At 38.5% G+C, this 17459-nt stretch overlaps 1 protein-coding gene across 9 annotated transcripts in view; it reads right to left on the minus strand.

Annotated features, from left to right (window-relative positions):
- Positions 1 to 17459, minus strand: part of CLYBL (citramalyl-CoA lyase) — a 301132-nt gene that overhangs the window by 130356 nt on the left and 153317 nt on the right. For all 9 annotated transcript variants that reach the window (XR_013355530.1, XM_077855081.1, XM_077855080.1 and 6 more), the window contains exon 2: positions 16560 to 16746. Coding sequence is in view for 8 of the 9 variants with exons in the window: in XM_077855081.1 (XP_077711207.1) it covers positions 16560 to 16746 (187 nt within the window). In the remaining variant the exon portion in view is untranslated. The remainder of the gene's footprint in view (positions 1 to 16559; positions 16747 to 17459) is intronic.

The following is a 17459-nucleotide window of genomic DNA, read 5'->3' on the forward strand; positions in this document are numbered from 1 at the left end:
TACAAAGAGACTATATTTTCCATAACATAGTGTTTCTATTTTTTTTCAGATTTTAACAAATTTACAGTGCTTCTATTAATGTTGAAATAGTACATGTGCTAATAAGAATTATATTGATCACATGCAACTCATTTATTCATCAAACGTTTGCTGAGTACCTACTATGTATCAAGTACTATGGTAAGCTGTGGGGGATACATTGGCACCCTCTTCATCTAACTGAGCCTACCAGGAAAGCAGATGTGGAATAGGTCATTACATTAGGTGTAATGGCTGTTATGATGGAGTAAGTCAGTCACTCTTTTTCTGTACACCCAACCAGTCTTCACTGTGTGTCTGGCTCTCCAAGATGCCAAACCACAGCACTACCCTGGCAACTTGAGATAGGGGACTGTAGCTCACTTCTGCTTGGACAAAACATAAACAAGTGAAGTTCAGTAAGTTCTGTATGGTTCTAATAATAACTCTCATTTGCAAGTGTAGTTGATGAAGTTTTGGAATATAGGTGAGGTGTGGTGGGGTGAGGTCGGAGTCGACGACCAAGAAAGAATTCTTGAGACGTCTTTGGTGCAAAATGGTGGTTTTATTAATGTACGGGGACAGGACCCGTGGGCAGGAAAAGCTGCTGCTCCAGGCCTGTGAGGGGTGGCTGATTATATACCTGGGAGTTGGGAAGGGTTTGAGGATACTGTACTCTCTAAGGAATTCTGGAAGCAAAGTTTCCAGGACCTTGAGGTAGCTATTGTTGGGAAAAGGTCACTTATTACTGTCTAATAAAACCTGAGTCATGAAACCCTTCAGATGTATATCAGTGGGCCATGTGCTTGGAGAATGATTGCCAACATGTATCTTGGGGGTTTAGAGATAAAGGGAAATTTCTTTTTTCTTTTCTTTTTTTTCTTTTTTGTTGATAAAGGGAAATTTCTAAAGCAATTTTTATGTTAAAGTAGACTTACAAGATCCTGGCAGTCGGGCTAAGATTGTTTTTGCCCTTAGCAAAGTATTAACATGGAGGCAGTTGAGTCTGTAGAGGAATGTCCCTTTGCCTGTTTCAAGGACTTGTCAATGTGCTGTCCCAGGCTTGTGCTTTGTCCTCAGCTAGTCCTCTGTTCTCCCATCATAGTGACCACAAGTGAAGCTCTAGAGTGTACAGCTTTCCCACTTATTGGCTGTGTGACCTTGGGCAAGTTTGTTAACCTCTCTGTATTCCAATCTCCTTATCTGTCAGTGGGAATAACAGTACCTCCTTCATAGAGCTGGTGTGCATATGAAATGAGGCAATCCATGCAAAGCACCTAGAAGTAGTGCTGGCACATAGACATATTCTAAATGTTCTCTAGTATTGGTCCCATATCACCTTCAGCACCACGGTCAGCTCCAAGGCTCACTCCAATTAGGGCAGAGGCCAGAAAGAATGATTGTAGATAGCTAGCTGCCTTTGGCCCAGGAATGGACCAAAATTCAAAATCCAAGGAGAACCCAGGAAGGAGTGGTGATATTGTCCATACCTACTATGACCCTCAGAACTGAAGGGTGATATGCTCAGTATGTCTCCCAGGCAAATGTGGAAAGAAAACCCAGTCACAGCTCCCAGCTCAGAGAGTGGGAGCTCCTTGATCAATGGAATTCTTGATAAAGGTCTCCCTAACCTTCTCATATATTGGTTCCAAACTTGGGTGCTTCATACCCACTTCAGGCTCCTTTGCTTTGACAGCCTATTTGTTAGTTCTTTCTTTTTTTTTCTTTTTCTTTTTTTTTTTTTTTAAGATTTATTTATGAGAGAGAGAGAGAGAGAGAGGCAGAGACATATGCAGAGGGAGAAGCAGGTTCCATGCAGGGAGCCCGATGTGGGACTCAATCTTGGGGACTCGGGGATCACCTCCTGAGCCAAAGTCAGACGCTCAACCGCTAAGCCATCCAGGCATCCCTTGTTAGTTCTTTGTATTTATTGGCCCTACTTTTCTACTTTCCTTCCCCTATGCATCTAGCCATCCAGAAAGAGAAGCTCTTTATATTTATGCCAGACCATCAGCCTCCTGCCACTATGGAAAGGCAATTAGATAATGTTTATAAAAAGGCTTAGTAGAACAGCCTCTTGGGGCTTAATCTAGCTTCATTCTTCCACCCTCTGAGGTTCCAAGAATTCATCCTCTACTGGAAAAACTTGAGGCATCTTTGGGAAGCCTACTTTCATCTCAGGCCAGTTCCCTGGCTCATCTTTCTAGGCTTTTGCTCTTCTGACACATGTGTAGGAAGGTCTTTCTGGTCTAGTTACCTGGAGCTATTCAGTACTTTTCCCAAAAATATGTGCTTCTTAGACAAGACTTGGGTGGAAATTCAGGGTACAACTACTAACTTTTGCAGGTTAATTTATGACCACTGATTTTATTAAGTGGGAAAAAGTTGCAAAAACATATCTGAAACAGACAGCATATCTTTATTAGAAAGGCAGGCTATGCTTTGGGTTAGTTTTTGACTTGACATTTGCTTCTGACAAGCCACACTTTTCTTTTCCCATCAAAACACCATCTTCTCCAACCTACTCAGCAGGTATAGAATAAGAATTAAATTCTCATCATCCTGAGAAACTCTGATGTATTAAAAAAATACATGGCAAAAGTGTATTATTTCTTAATCACCTCTCTAACTCAAAATGTTAAATTATGCCTTAAAATATACCCAATAATTCATTATTGAAAACATGGTGGCATTTAATACTTATAAATTGTGGTCACTGAAATAGGAAAACTTGAAGAATATACTATTCTTTGATATCAAGTATGTTGCACTGCAAAATTTCATGCTGTAGCTCCTTCATTTTGGTTGTAGCTATATGTACTCAATTTTTTAGTGACTGAAATTTACCAAACTGAGGTCTCCTAGGCTTATTTTGTGAAAATGACCTGAGGTCCCTTGATAAAAAAAGAAGAGATTTTTTTTCACCGGTAACTAAATTTGGAATAAATCAGCTTAATGATTTTCACTACAGATTTCAAGTTATTTCTTACTTCATTTTGAAGGAAATGACTATAGTTTCTACTTTTATAAAGTTTCAGCTCATTTAAGCTGGGTTCCTTTCTTTCAATCTTAATTTTGAACTGGAGCTCAAAGATCTGTTCTAGGCTTGGGCTTTCCATGGTCAGGTATATCATATTATAGATCATACTGTCTTAATTGGATTCCTAGGAATTGCAGGAAAAGAAATAACTGGTTATTTGAAGCCTGTATTTCTTTGTAAAGAGATTTTGTTGAGCTCATTAAATGGAAATTGCTGACTAGTATGACCCTAATAGAGATATTTGAATCCTTGCATTAAAAAGAACCCTGTTTTGAAGAATAAAACAATGAGGGGGGAAAAGGTCAGAGTTTTTCTGGGGGAGGTTAAAGCAATTACTCCACAAAAGGGGAAAGGTTATTTAAGGGTATGAAGGGATTAATAAAAGACCGAAAACACTTTACTATTTCTTTGAAAACCTGGAAAGGTATTTGTATCAGAACCTTTAAGGATCAAAAAGACCTTGCAGAGTTCCTAAGCACAGTTCAGCTTTCCATACTGTTCCAAAAAGACTCACAGATACCCCAATTCCTATTGAAGAAATCTCCCAAGCTTTCAAGTCGTTTAATAAAGGCAAGGCCCCTGGGAGAGGAGCCTTCCATCCCAATTTCACACCCCTACTGAAGAGGAGTTAGCGCCCTACGCCCCTGTATACATTTAATCATTCATTGCACGTCAGTTAGCTTTCTCCCTGTAGGGAGAATACACCTCACTACTCTACAAATTTATTTCAACTGAAGTAACAGCACAGGTATTTAAAATTTAGCTAAATGGATTTGTGTGTGCATATGGTAAGTACAAATGGGGTGTAGTAATAATGTACTTGTGTGTATTTGCACACACATGAATGTGCACAAAAAGAAACCAAATGAAAGAGCACAAATTAGAATACATGTGTTCAGGGTAGAAAAGGATCTGTATGACAATTAAAGGCATTACAAAGGAACTCAAGAGTTAACTGCTTAAACTGATGAGTGTCAGGAAGTCATAGTCATATTTTTCAATTGATAATATAAGCCAAAGGCCTTGACTGACATTTAGTTTATTTATTTATTTTATTTTATTTTATTTTATTTTATTTTTTTTTGAGAGAGAGAGAGAGAGAGGAGAGTGCATGTGCAGGAGTGGGGAGGAGGGAGAGGAAGAATCCCAAACAGGCTCCACACCCAGCCCAACTCAGGGCTTGATCCCATGACCCTGAGATCATGATATTTGGTGTTTCTTAATGAGCAACTCAAACTCTCAAATGCAACTGACTCCAGGGTTCTGCAATCTGACAGGTAATCAGGAGCGCTTTCTCAATTATTGTTTGTGAAGAGTACTTAGAAAGTTGCTCTCTACTGGGGACACAATTGCACTTCCCTTGCCTTTGCAGTGTTGCCTGAAATTGTTGTTTCCTTCACAACCACTAACCTTTCTGTAGGCCTCACATGTGTACTGATATCCAAAGTGGATAGAGGGACGAGAAGCATTCAAAGAACATGGCCTCATGGAATGATCCTATGGGGCTTCTGAAGCACTGGTGGTTGCTTAGAAGGCAAATGGCTCCCTCTTGCTTTTTATGACAGTGGGCAGCTTTGACAACATGGTCCTCCTGGCAGTCCTAGGTCCTCTGCCAAGCAGAGCAAGTGGTGGGAAGAGAGCTGCTGTTCCAATCCCTACCAACCAAGAGGCTCCCCCTGACATTCTACTAAGGGAAGCTCTGTGACAGTCTTCCTCCTTCAGTTTCCCAAAATGGAGAATGTCATTTTAAACAGGTCTTTCTCAGGACCTAGACCACAGCCTAGCTCTTCCTTACTCTAATTATTCTCATGGGGCCCAGGCCCTCACAGGCAGATCTGTCTACCTTCCTCTACCATCTTCCTACTCCCTTTCTGCCAAGAAAGTAAATGCAAGGTAAAAATTTATTGATTAGCTACTCAAGAAAGATAATCTCTTTTCTGGTTTCCTAAGAAAAAGAATAAGTAAGATATTCCTGACATAGTTGTCTCTAGCCTCCTAGTGTTAAGAAATCTGCGAGGGAGGGACACCTGGGTGGCTCAGTGGTTGAGCCTCTGTCTTAAGCTCAGGGTGTGATCCCAGAGTCCCAGGATCAAGTCTTGCATTGGGCTCCCTGCAGGGAGCCTGCTTCTCCCTCTGCCTTTGTGTCTGCCTTCTCTCTGTGTCTCTCATGAATAAATAAATAAAATCTTAAAAAAAATCTGTGAGGAAAGTAGAAAAATTGGTATTTTGTCTCTAGGGTCTTTTCTTTATTTGTCTACCATTTTAAGAGAAAGGTTAAAAAAATAGCAAAATTGGCAAACTCCATCACATTTAGAGCAAAAACCTATCTATGCCAATATATTACCCTATGAGAGTCAAGAATCTAAGGTATGAATCAATACCAGTGAATCTTGGCATTGCAAGGAGACTTGAATTAATCCATCAGACCCTTGGTCAGGAATATAGTTAAGACACTTGCTCTTTAAGTATTTATCAAACCTTCTTATAGCACTTACAGAAGGAACACTGAGGCACAGAGAAGCAGAGTAATTCGCCCAAGGTCACACTATTAGGACAAGATATTACCAGAATCCACACATAGGCAGCTTGACTTCAATATGTGTGTTCTTGATCATCAAATAACTTTCCTCTATGTGAAAGGGACATCTTATGGAACATATTATCTATTCTCCTAAGTTTTCTAAGCTTTATTCCTTTAAGAATGATACAACTAGGGATCCCTGGGTGGCTCAGCGGTTTAGTGCCTGCCTTTGGCCCAGGGCGCGATCCTGGGGTCCCGGGATCGAGTCCCACGTTGGGCTCCCGGCATGGAGCCTGCTTATCCCTCTCTCTCTCTCTCTCTCTCTCTATCATAAAAAAAAAAGAATGATACCATTACTTAAAGAAATATTTTTGTAATGCGTGAGAGTTTACAAAGTGCTGTTCTGTTTGAACCTCAGAGCTGGTCCTATGGTGGGCAGTGCAGGTTTCATTATCACCTATCTTATGGAACACAGAAGGAAACAGAGGCTCTTGAGTTTATAAACTCAAGTTTCCTGACTAGCTAGTGTTAAAACTGGGAAATTTAAATAGGCTTCATGTTGTCAAGTTCTCTACCCTTTCTACTGAACTGGGTTCCTGGTACCAAGTCAAGGTGCCCACAAGTGACATCCCAGATTTTACCTTAGGTTCCCACAGAAAAATCTTCCCTGAATTACAATTCAGAGTTCCTCCTTTGGCTTCCTGAAGGGTAGGTGTAATACCCCTCATGACTATAAAGTCCTAATACATCCCCACTACTTGCAAATCATATTAGAAAAAAAAAAAATACTATGTTCATGTAAGTTGCTTTTGTCCTTCAAAATAGAACTATCGGGACGCCTGGGTGGCTCAGCGGTTGGGCATCTGCCTTTGGCTCAGGGCCTAATCCTGGAGTCCCAGGATGGAGTCCCACCTTGGGCTCCCTGCATGGAGTCTGCTTCTCCCTCTGCCTCTCTCTCTTTTTGTGTCTCTCATGGGTAAATAAATAAAATCTTTTTTTTTTTTTTAAAGGAAGAATAAGAGAACTATCTCTCAGGAACTCTTACAGGGGATGAGAAGACACAAGGACACATTTCCACAAGAAGATGAAACATAAAATACTGGATGCTTCTGAACATATTTAGAAGAGATTTAGATAATTAGTGAGGAAGTAAGTTTTCACTTTGTAACAACTGAATATGAAACAAATTCAGGGGAAAGGAAAGGTAATTATGAACTCCAGCGGAAACAACAGGTTGGCAGGGGGAAAAAAGATAACTGATTTATTACTACGTAGTTAAACTCTAAGTAGTTTTTACACTAAATACTAATCTTATCAAAGTTATATATAATTTTATCGAACAACTGAGAGATGAGGAAATTCACACATAGTAGTAAGGGTGGTGGTGGGGAAAATCCCATAGCAAGGAGTCAATATCATGCCTGAAACTGAAAAAATAATTCAAGAAGTCTATCATTTAGAGATAGGGGAGTTATTGCCACAAAAGTAAGCTAGAAGAGATAAAAGGGACTGTGTCTGAAGGGGAGAAATGGAATGATGTTTAGGGACTGCTTATCTCATAACTATTTGATTTTTTACGTGTAATTTTAGATTATTCTGTTCAAGTTTATAATTTTTAAGAAAGATTTTATTTATTTATGAGAGACACACAGAGAGAGGTAGAGACATAGGCAGAGAGAAGCAGGCTTCCTGCCAGGAGCCCAATGTGGGACTCAATCCCAGGACTCTGGGATCATACCCTGAGCTGTAGGTGATGCTCAACCACTGAGCCACCCAGGCATCCCTTTAAGTTTATAATTAAAAAAAGAAAATTAAAGGTTGGATACTTTACTTCGGCAATATGGCAAACCAGATTCTCTAAAGGGCCATCCAACCATAAGATGGATCCATTTCAACATGAGTACTTTTCATTGCATTGCTGGGCTCATAAGAATGCAAGGGAATTTTCCCAAGGCCATTGTAAAACAACAACATAGAGCTGATGTTTGATTTATGAAGGGTCAGAAAAGTAAGAAAGCTTAGAACTAAATACCTATATCAGACCTGGTATCAGGATACTAAGTCTGAGATCACTGCAAAGTTGGAGGAGAACAAATTGAGACTCCAAATTAGTAATATCCCTGACTCCCAGCAGAAGCAAACACAATTTCTTGGAGGAAAAGCTCCCTACTCTAGGCCCTTGGGATTCCCAGGAATTAATTTCAATCAATATGAGTTCAGATCATGACTATGAGTCAGTGAACAACAAGAAGTGATTTAAAAGCAAAAAGAATTAAAATTGGGGCTTCTGGCTGGCTTAGTTGGTAGAGCATCTGACTCGCCCGTGTTGGGCGTGGAGCCTACCTTAAAAAAAGAAAAAAGAAAATAAAAGAATTGAAATAGTCATTCAAAATAGACCAAGTAGATATGAAAAAAGTCAAACAGAACTTCTAGATATGAAAAATATAACAATTAAAATAAAAAGCTCAGAGGATGGGTAAAATAAATACAACTGAAGAGAATGATAAAAGTGTTGTTCAGATATGAAGAACTAACCAGCAGTGTAGCACAGACAGACAAAAAGACAGAAAATATGAAAAGATACTAAGAGACACGGAGGATAGGATGAAAAGCTCCTAGTAGGTCTACTTACACCCCTGAAGGAAAGAACAGAAAGAATGGAATAGACGTGATATCTGAATTGCTAATGGTGGAAATTTTACAGAACTGATAAAAGACATGAATCCACAAATATGGGAAAAGCAACTTATACTAAAGAAAGTAAGGAAAAGAAGGGAAGGAGGAATAAGCCAACATCTAGTCAATATTTTTTAAAGATTTTATTTATCTATTTGAGAGAGAGAAAGAGTGTCTGTGAACAGATGGTAGGGGGTGAGAGGCAGAGGGAGAGGGAGAGAGGGCATCTCAAGCAGAATCCCTGCTGTGTATGGAGCCTGATACAGGGCTCAATCTCAAGACCCTGAGATCATAACCTGAGCCAAAACCAAGAGTCGGATGTTTAACAGACTGAACCACAAGGCACCCTAACACTTAGTCAATATTTTAGTGAAATTTCAGTACAGCAAAGACAAGAGGATCTTAAAAGCAGCCAAAGAAGAAAAGGCAAGTAACCTTGTTTGTAGACTGACAATGGAGTTCCCAAAAGCAATAACAGAAGCCAGAAAAAAATGAAATAACTTTGACCAGAAAAAAATGAAATAACATCTTCAAAGTTCTAAGAGAAAATAACTATTAGTCCAGATTTTTCTACCTCACCAAACAAAAAGACATTTTCAAACAAATAAAAACTGTGATTACATCATCAAAACTTTGCTATAGGGGAAACTCTGAAGGAGGCACATCAGAAGAAAGATGATCCCAGAGAGATCTGAGATGTAAAAAAGGGTAATAATGAGCAAGTTAAAGAAATGATGAAGTGGGTAGGTTAATCTAAATAAATGCTGTATATATAAAATAATGACAGCAACAATACAAAATTTGTGAGATTAAAAAGAGATAATTGAAATACTAGGCAAAAATAACATCAATTACAAGGGAGAGGATTGGATTTAAAGTTTTCTAAAATTTGGGGATCCCTGGGTGGGTCAGTGGTTTGGTGCCTGCCTTTGGCCCGGGGTATGATCCTGGAGACCCAGGATTGAGTCCCACATCAGGCTCCCGGCATGGAGCCTGCTTCTCCCTCTGCCTGTGTCTCTGCCTCTCTCTCTGTGTGTGTCTTTCATGAATAAATAAATTTTAAAAATCTTAAAAAAGAAAAAGGTTCCAAACCTCTCTAATTGCAGGTAACTTATCATTAAATAATAATAATAATAATAAAAATAAAGTTTTCTAAAATTCTTGTGTTGCCCAGGAAGAAGGTGTAGGTTAATTTTAAGCTTTGTTAAGTATACTGGTAAAATTTCAAGAGTAACCAATGAAAGTTAGAAATACAGTCATAACTTCTAAACTAAGAAAGGAAAACAAGGACTAAGAAATGAAAAAAGTCAATCTTTAAAAGGCAGGAAAGATGAGAGGGAAAAAACACAGAAAGATGAGAAAAATAGAGCAAAAATAATGTAATATTTAAATTTAAATTTTTCAGTAATTACATTAAAAGTAAATCTGGTTGGCTCATTTGGTAGAAGCATGTGACTCTTGATCTCCAGGTTGTGAGTTCAAGCTCCACAATGGGTGTAGAGATAACTTAAAAATAAAATAAAAATAAAAAGTAAGTGGATTAGTGTTCCATTCAGAAGACAGAGATTATCCACAAAGGTATTAAAAAAATTTAAAAACAATAGGAGAAGGGATCCCTGGGTGGCTCAATGGTTTAGCGCCTGCTGTTGGCAAGGGGCGTGATCCTGGAGTCCCGGGATCAAGTTCCGTGTTGGGCTCCCAGATGGATCCTGCTTCTCCCTCTGCCTGTGTCTCTACCTTTCTCTCTCTCTCTATGTCTATCATGAATAAATAAATAAAATCCTAAAAAAAAACAATAGGAGATATATTTAAAATATACAGATATGGAAAAGTTGAAAGCAAAAGGCTAAAAACAATATACTGGGCAGATGCAAACCAAAAGGAAACTGGTGGATTCATATGAGATCACAGAAACTTTAAAGCAAAACATTTTAGGGGACAAAGAGGGTCAGTGCATAATAATAAGTGATTCAATATACAAGGAAGATACAATAATTCTGAATTTTTATATACTCAATATCATAGGCTCAAACTACAAGTAGCAAAAATTGATAAAACTAAAGGGGGAAATTGGAAAATTATCTATTGGAGCCTAAATTTCAACTAGCCTCTCAATTATTGATATATCAAGCTGATAGAAATCAGTAAAGACTTGGGTATTTGAATAATATAGTTAACAAGTCTGGTCTAATGGAAAAATATATAGAACTCTGGTCTAGTAAACAGAAATTACACAGTCTTCTTAAGCACATATGAGACACTTACAAAAATGGCTCATGTAAAGCAGAAATCAATAAATTTCTAAAAATCAGCATTATTCAGGTCACATTCTTTAACCATCATGCAACTAAGCTAGAGATTAGAAATAAAAGAACAAATAAAAACTTTCTCATCTGCTTGAAAACGTAAAAACTCTAAGCCTCTGCTACTCAAACTGTGGTCTACAGACTAGTCTTGGTCCACAAACTCTGACCAAGACCATGACGCTACGAGGTACGTAGCATGAAATGAGGGGTATGAATTCAGAAACTTCTATAGTACTCGACATTGTTGTGACACCCAAGCAGCATTTAATTTTTCTAGCAATTTTTTTTGTATTTTATAAAAATATCAGTCAACAATAGATTAGAAATGCTTAGAACATTTCTAATAAAGTAACAAATAAAAATAACCAAATTGGTTCTTTATTTTTTTAAAAAAAGATTTTATTTATTTATTCATGAGAGAGACACAGAGAGAGAGAGGCAGAGACACAGGCAGAGGGAGAAGCAGGCTCCATGCAGGGAGCCCAACGTGGGACCCAATCCCAGGTCTCCAGGACCACACCCTGGGCTGAAGGCGACGCCAAACCACTGGGCCACCGGGGCTGCCCCCAAATTGGTTCTTTACCGCAGAGAGGAATGCATTCTTTACTGGCTCCTGGTTCAAGAAAGATATGAAAATAGAAATTAAAAAATACTTAGAACTGTGGCACCTGGGTGGCTCAGTCGGTTAAGTGTCTGACTCGTGATTTTGGCTCAAGTCATGATCCCATGGGTTGTGAAATGAAGCCTCACTCCACCTTCTTCATCAGGCTCCTCAATCCTCAGGGAGTTGGGTTGGGATTCTCTCTCCTTCTCCCTCCCTTCCTCCCCCAACTCATGTACGTGTGTACTCACGTTCTCTCTCTCTAATAAATAAATCTTTAAAAAAATACTTAGAGGGATCCCTGGGTGGCTCAGTGGTTTGGCGCCTGCCTTTGGCCCAGGGCACCATCCTGGAGTTCCGGGATCAAGTCCCATGTCCGGCTCCTGGCATGGAGCCTGCTTCTCCCTCCTCCTGTGTCTCTGCCTCTCTCTCTCTCTCTGTGTCTATCATAAATAATAAATAAATAAATATTTAAAAAAAAATACTTAGAATCCAATGAGAACAAAAAATATATGTTCTTATAGACTTTTATGGTTAGATTATAATTTTTTATTTTTTACTTTTTCCCTGTCTCACCACCAGCCTTTGAGTCCTCCACATTGGGGACCATGCAATCATCTTTGTTCCCCTCCTTCTTGCCACAGTGCCTGGTTGAGTAGATACTCAATATTTATTTAGATATCCAGTGTCTAAATTTACATATTTAAGCTTAAATATTAAATCAATTTAAGTATTTACCTTAATAACTGCTCAACTAAAATAGCAACCCTGGAATCTTGTCTCTATTTATTCCACTCCTACTTTCTTGGCCTCACCCAAGTGTCATGGAAATTCACCAGAAATCTGTATATTACTTGGCTTATTTTCACTGTGTTCCAGCAAGCAGTGGCTTATGCAGTTCTGTATCTCTCACACATTTAACAACAAAAAGAAAAATGTAATGAAGGGAGTGAAGACAGTCTTTTCATCATCCATACTTGGGAAGGTGAGCTGGTAGTGCCATCCTTGACATGAAGGAGCTACTTAAACACAAATTGGATTAGCAGGACAGGCTTAGAGCCTGCAGGAAGGTATTATACACTGCTCCGTGGAAACTCCTATTGTTTTCATTACAAACCCATACTCCACAATGTCAATCAAATGAAAGATTGATTTAGTCTACTAATAAAAAAGAAATAAAAAGAGTTACAAAATGAAGCAAGTTTTAATAGTGCCAAGAAAGTTGATTAGACAATAGTTGAGTTTAGCAAAACTATAATGAAAACATCTGAAATGAAAAAAACGATCTGAAATGAGGTTTTTAAAAAAAGATTTTATTTATTGAGAGGTATAAAGGGAGAGGGAGAAGCAGACTCCCTGCTGATCAAGAAAGCCCCCATGTAGGGCTTGATCCTAGGACCCTGAGATCACGACCTGAGCTGAAGCAGAAACTTAACTGACTGAGCTACCTCCTGAAGTGAGTTTTAACATGTATTTCTTAAGAAATACACTCCCGGAGATCCCTGGGTGACTCAGTGGTTTAGCACCTGCCTTTGGCCCAGGGCATGATCCTGGAGTCCCGAGATCGAGTCCCACATCAGGCTCCCTGCATGAAGCCTGCTTCTCCCTCTGCCTGTGTCTTGGCCTCTCTCTCTCTGTGTTCTCTCATGAATAAATAAATAATATCTTTTAAAAAAAAGAAAAGAAAAAGAAACTGCCTAAAAATGGTCTCTACTCCATCTTGTTCATCAAAAAGACTAATATTCAATAAGAAATATGATTAAAAGGGCAGCCCCGGTGGCGCAGCGGTTTAGCACCGCCTGCAGCCTGGGGTGTGATCCTGGAGATCCGGGATCGAATCCCATGTCAGGCTTCCTGCATGGAGCCTGCTTCTCCCTCTGCCTGTGTCTCTGCCTCTCTCTCGCTCTCTCTGAATAAATAAATAAATAAATAAATCTTAAAAAAAAAAAAAGAAAAAAAAGAAATATGATTAAAAGATGACCTCAACAAAGAAAAAATAATATATGTGTGATATGTGAGAAGTTTCAGACGTATCTGGGCATTTCAAATGAATCGAAGTCCCTAAATCTATTTAGACTTAATCTAATTAGATTAACAATCCCAGGACAGTACAAGAATTTGCAGTGGTGAATACAAATCTCCCATCAGTAATCTCTGAGAAACCATCAGGTCACAAAGATGACAAAAGATAAAGAAAAGCCAAGGTATAAATTTGCCAAGAAAGGAAAAAAAGTTTAATTATGGGATTATGCAGACAGGTGAACTTGAGGCTGATTCCTGGCAAAAATTCTAGGAGATTCAAATCTTGGTTCTGTATTTAATGGCACTGTGATCTTGGACATATTTGAAAACTGCTGCAAGGATTAAATGAGATAATACATAAAAAGCATTTAAAATAGGGATGCCTGGGTGGTTCAGCGGTTGAGCGTTTGCCTTTGGCTCAGGGCATGATCCTGGAGTCCAGAGACTGAATCCCACATCGGGATCCCTGCATGGAACCTGCTTCTCCCTCTGCCTATGTCTCTGCCTCTCTCTCTGTGTCTCTCATGAATAAATAAACAAAATCTTAAAAAAAAAAAAAAAGGATTTACTATAACACCTCCTATATAGAAAATTCTTGGTAAATGGTAGCTATTACTATTTTTCTATCTCCAGCACTTCAAAATGAAGACAGCTAGGTACTGATAAGGGGTCTTCAGGATCAAGTCTCATCTGCTTAACTTCGTTTTTGTGGCAAGGTGTTAAGTGCAGGGGGAGAAGGCATTTCTAGGCAGTTAATTGGGATGGTATCTTTATTTTGAAATGGCATTAGATAAAAATCTCTTGTAAATCCTTATGAAAAGATTGGATTTTAGGAGCATTAGGTGATTGAATAACCAAACTCACAGTACTGATTCATAAAATTGACCTCTCCATGCCTTAGTTTCTATCTGTAGAAACAGTATAGTAGTACCATACTGGGTTTTTATACAAATTAAAGCTCTTAGAACAGTGCCTGGCATTTAGTCAGCACTATACAAATAAAACATGAACAGAAGCTTCTAGTTGCATGCTTTTGCAGTACTTGGCTCCAACCTCTTCAACACTTCCATCAAAAACTTGTTACATTTTCATATGATATGCTGGTCAAATTTTCAAATGCTATAAATAATGGATGATGGAATCAAAATAAAAAAAGATCTTGATAGGCAAGGTAGAAATGAAATAAAACATATGAGATAAAATTAAGTCCTGGATAGAGATCTTAAGAAAAATTTTTTTACAAGCTGAGCAATTAATGGGAAGTTTAACTGCATTAAGAGAACCGGAGTGTCCTGATGAAGACATTGTCTGGATATAGACCCAAAGATGGCAGGCATAGCCTGCCCATCAGGAATTCCTTCCTCCCTTTCCTTCGCTTCCTCGTCCTCATAAGTAGAGGCTCTGGGTACAAGGATGCGCTTGAGAACACAGGTGAACACTAAGGAAATGTGAGGCAAGAATGGACCATATTTCCAACTTATTTGGGTGGCAGAAAACATCCTCTGGTTGATATGGGAAGATAGCCTCAAGATTTGTGAATGTAATTAGAAGTTTATCAGGGTACCTAATGGCTCACTGTGCTACATGCTAAAATAAATTCTCCTCTAATCATGATTACTATAGGATTTATCTAATCTATTTCCTATAGGAAATCAAGCTACTCCCAGGCATTTTATCAAACTTTTCTTCATAATAATCCCTGTCTCTGACAAAAGAAGATTTTGTCAACCCACAGTATAGATAAGAAATTGAGGCAAAGAAGTAAAGTGAATTGCCCTGGGTCACAAAGAACTGAAATTACAATTTAGTATCTAATCTTAGAGCGCACTACATGATATTTGGAAGGGAGCATATTGGAAGCACATTATATCCTCCAAGAAAAGGCCTATTTACCTTAATCTTTGGGAAAAAGAAGATTAATTGTATTTTCCTTGGGGCATGCCAAAGATGTCGAGGAGGCTCTTTAGATTCCACATGCTTATTCTAATCCTTTTCCAAATACTTGAAAAGTCTTGATTTGACCATTAGGAAGATGTTGGAAGTTAACTTTGTCTTTTTTTTTTTAATTAAGGCAAATATTTGTTTGCTAGACTCTCCAAAGAAAGCAACTAATCAAGAAAGCTGTACAGTACAGCCATGCTATTTCAGATAACTTTAGACAAGAAAGTGTCCAGATAGGCATAAATCCAGATGGCTATCTCCCTCTATCACCCAGCCCTACAATTTATTCCCAGACAACGTCACTGTCTAGGGACTAGATAGAAAAAGGTCAAGTAGGGTAGCCCCGGTGGTGCAGTGGTTTAGCGCCGCCTGCAGCCCAGGGCGTGATCCTGGAGACCCGGGATCGAGTCCTGCATTGGGCTCCCTGCATGGTGCCTGCTTCTCCCTCTGCCTGTGTCTCTGCCTCTCTCTCTAGCTGTGTCTCTATGAATAAATAAATAAAATCGTTAAAGAAAAAAAATCTTTAAAAAAAAAGGAAAAAGGTCAAGTAAAAACAAGGTTTTAACTTCAAAAGTTCCATACAAAGAGAACTTATTGTTATAATGATTTACACTTAATTATTTCACCTAAATACTAAACAAATCCATCTTAATTATAAAAACCTGGAAAATGAAGTTAAGTATACCAAATGAAACAAAAAGCATCCATTATGCCACCACCCAGGAAGAACCTCTTGTACCTGTTACAATGGGATACTTTTTAAGGCTCAGTCCTCTCTGGTCAGGCCATGAGGGAATCAGCCAAAAGCTGCAACCCTAAGGTTCTGCATGTAGTTTCCCTTAAATTAAGTAAGAAAAATGGTGACTTATTTGTAAAAGTCTATCTTTTATTTTCTTGGCACTTGTCCCAGAAAAGATAAAGCTATTTCTCAATATTAAAATTAAATAAATTCCTGGGGCATCTGGGCGGCTCAGTCACTTGAGTGTCCAGCCCTGTTCAGCTTAGGTCTTGATCTCAGGGTCCTAAGTTCAAGCCCTGCATTGGGCTCTAGGGTGGAGCCTACTTAAAAAAAGAAATAAATTCCTAGTTGCGTCTTTCTGGTCTAAAAGATTTATATCATAATTCTCAGATTAAACTCATTTGCCCTAAGTGGTAAATTGTATAGCCAAAATAGATTGTCTTATCTCTTTATCAATATATAGTCACATATACTGAAGGTCATGATTTTAAGTATATTTTGGTTGGGTTCTTCCTTTCTCTTGGAGAAAAGAGACACACATTCAGAACCCATAGGAAGACTGGGTCAAGAATATATTAGTAATAGCAAAAGGTGAGGGTGGTAGCATCTTTTCAATTAGTGAGCAATGTTACCAAGACAGCACCAAATTTCAATCCACTTCTTTTTCCTGTCCTAAGGAAAAATCATGCTATTACCTTTTTATTCATAGCCACACCATCCTCGCAGTCGAGCACCGCACAATCTACATTCAGGAAGGGAATCTTCTTTATTTTCTTCTCATCATTTCCAGGTACATAGAGCACTGCCCTCCGGGGAACGTACCTGTGATTGGATGAGGAACTGTACCCAAGCCTGGGCACATCAGCTACCAGAAATGGTTTCCTGCAGGAGACATAATTGGGGTTAGTCTAGAATAGAATCTATTTACAAATTTTTGAAAAACTATATTTTAATGCAAAATAAAACGGGAAACATGATTATTTTAATTTCAGCAGATCACAATCACATATAACTAGGAAAACAATAATAACAGAAATAACCAAGAAACAAAATGTCCTTTTGGCTACAGTTTAAAAAATATATAGCGCTGTTTATTGAGACAATCTTCAGACAAAAGAAGGAGTGTGTACCTATTTCATCTTGGAAAAACATTCCAGTATTAATATATTATCCAGATAGTATCCATGAACAGAGAGAAAATAAATTTATATCCAGAAGGTCCTAAGTAACTATCTATAATTATAAGAAAACAGAAGCAGAAAATAAACAACCTATATAAACATTAGTCTATGGCCCTCTCCCTGCCAATGAGTCTAAAATCGGCAAATAAGTGATTGAAGTTCAGTTTTAACAACAGACAAGGATGCTTGGCTACTCTGTAAGGGAGCAAAAAAGATAATGAATGGGAAAAGATCAGTACTAGCTCTGGAATGGAAGGCAACTTCATTACTGAAAACTTCAGGTCCTTCATCAATAAAAATAATACTAATTTTGCAGGTTGTTGAGAGGGTTGAGTTAAAGAAAATAAGGCACATGAAGCACCCAGTAAGGGCCTGGAAGATGTGGTGGTATGCTTTCCAGGAGTACAGACAGTT

The sequence above is a fragment of the Canis aureus genome, chromosome 17 (genome assembly GCF_053574225.1).
Source record: "Canis aureus isolate CA01 chromosome 17, VMU_Caureus_v.1.0, whole genome shotgun sequence".
Taxonomy (NCBI): domain Eukaryota; kingdom Metazoa; phylum Chordata; class Mammalia; order Carnivora; family Canidae; genus Canis; species Canis aureus.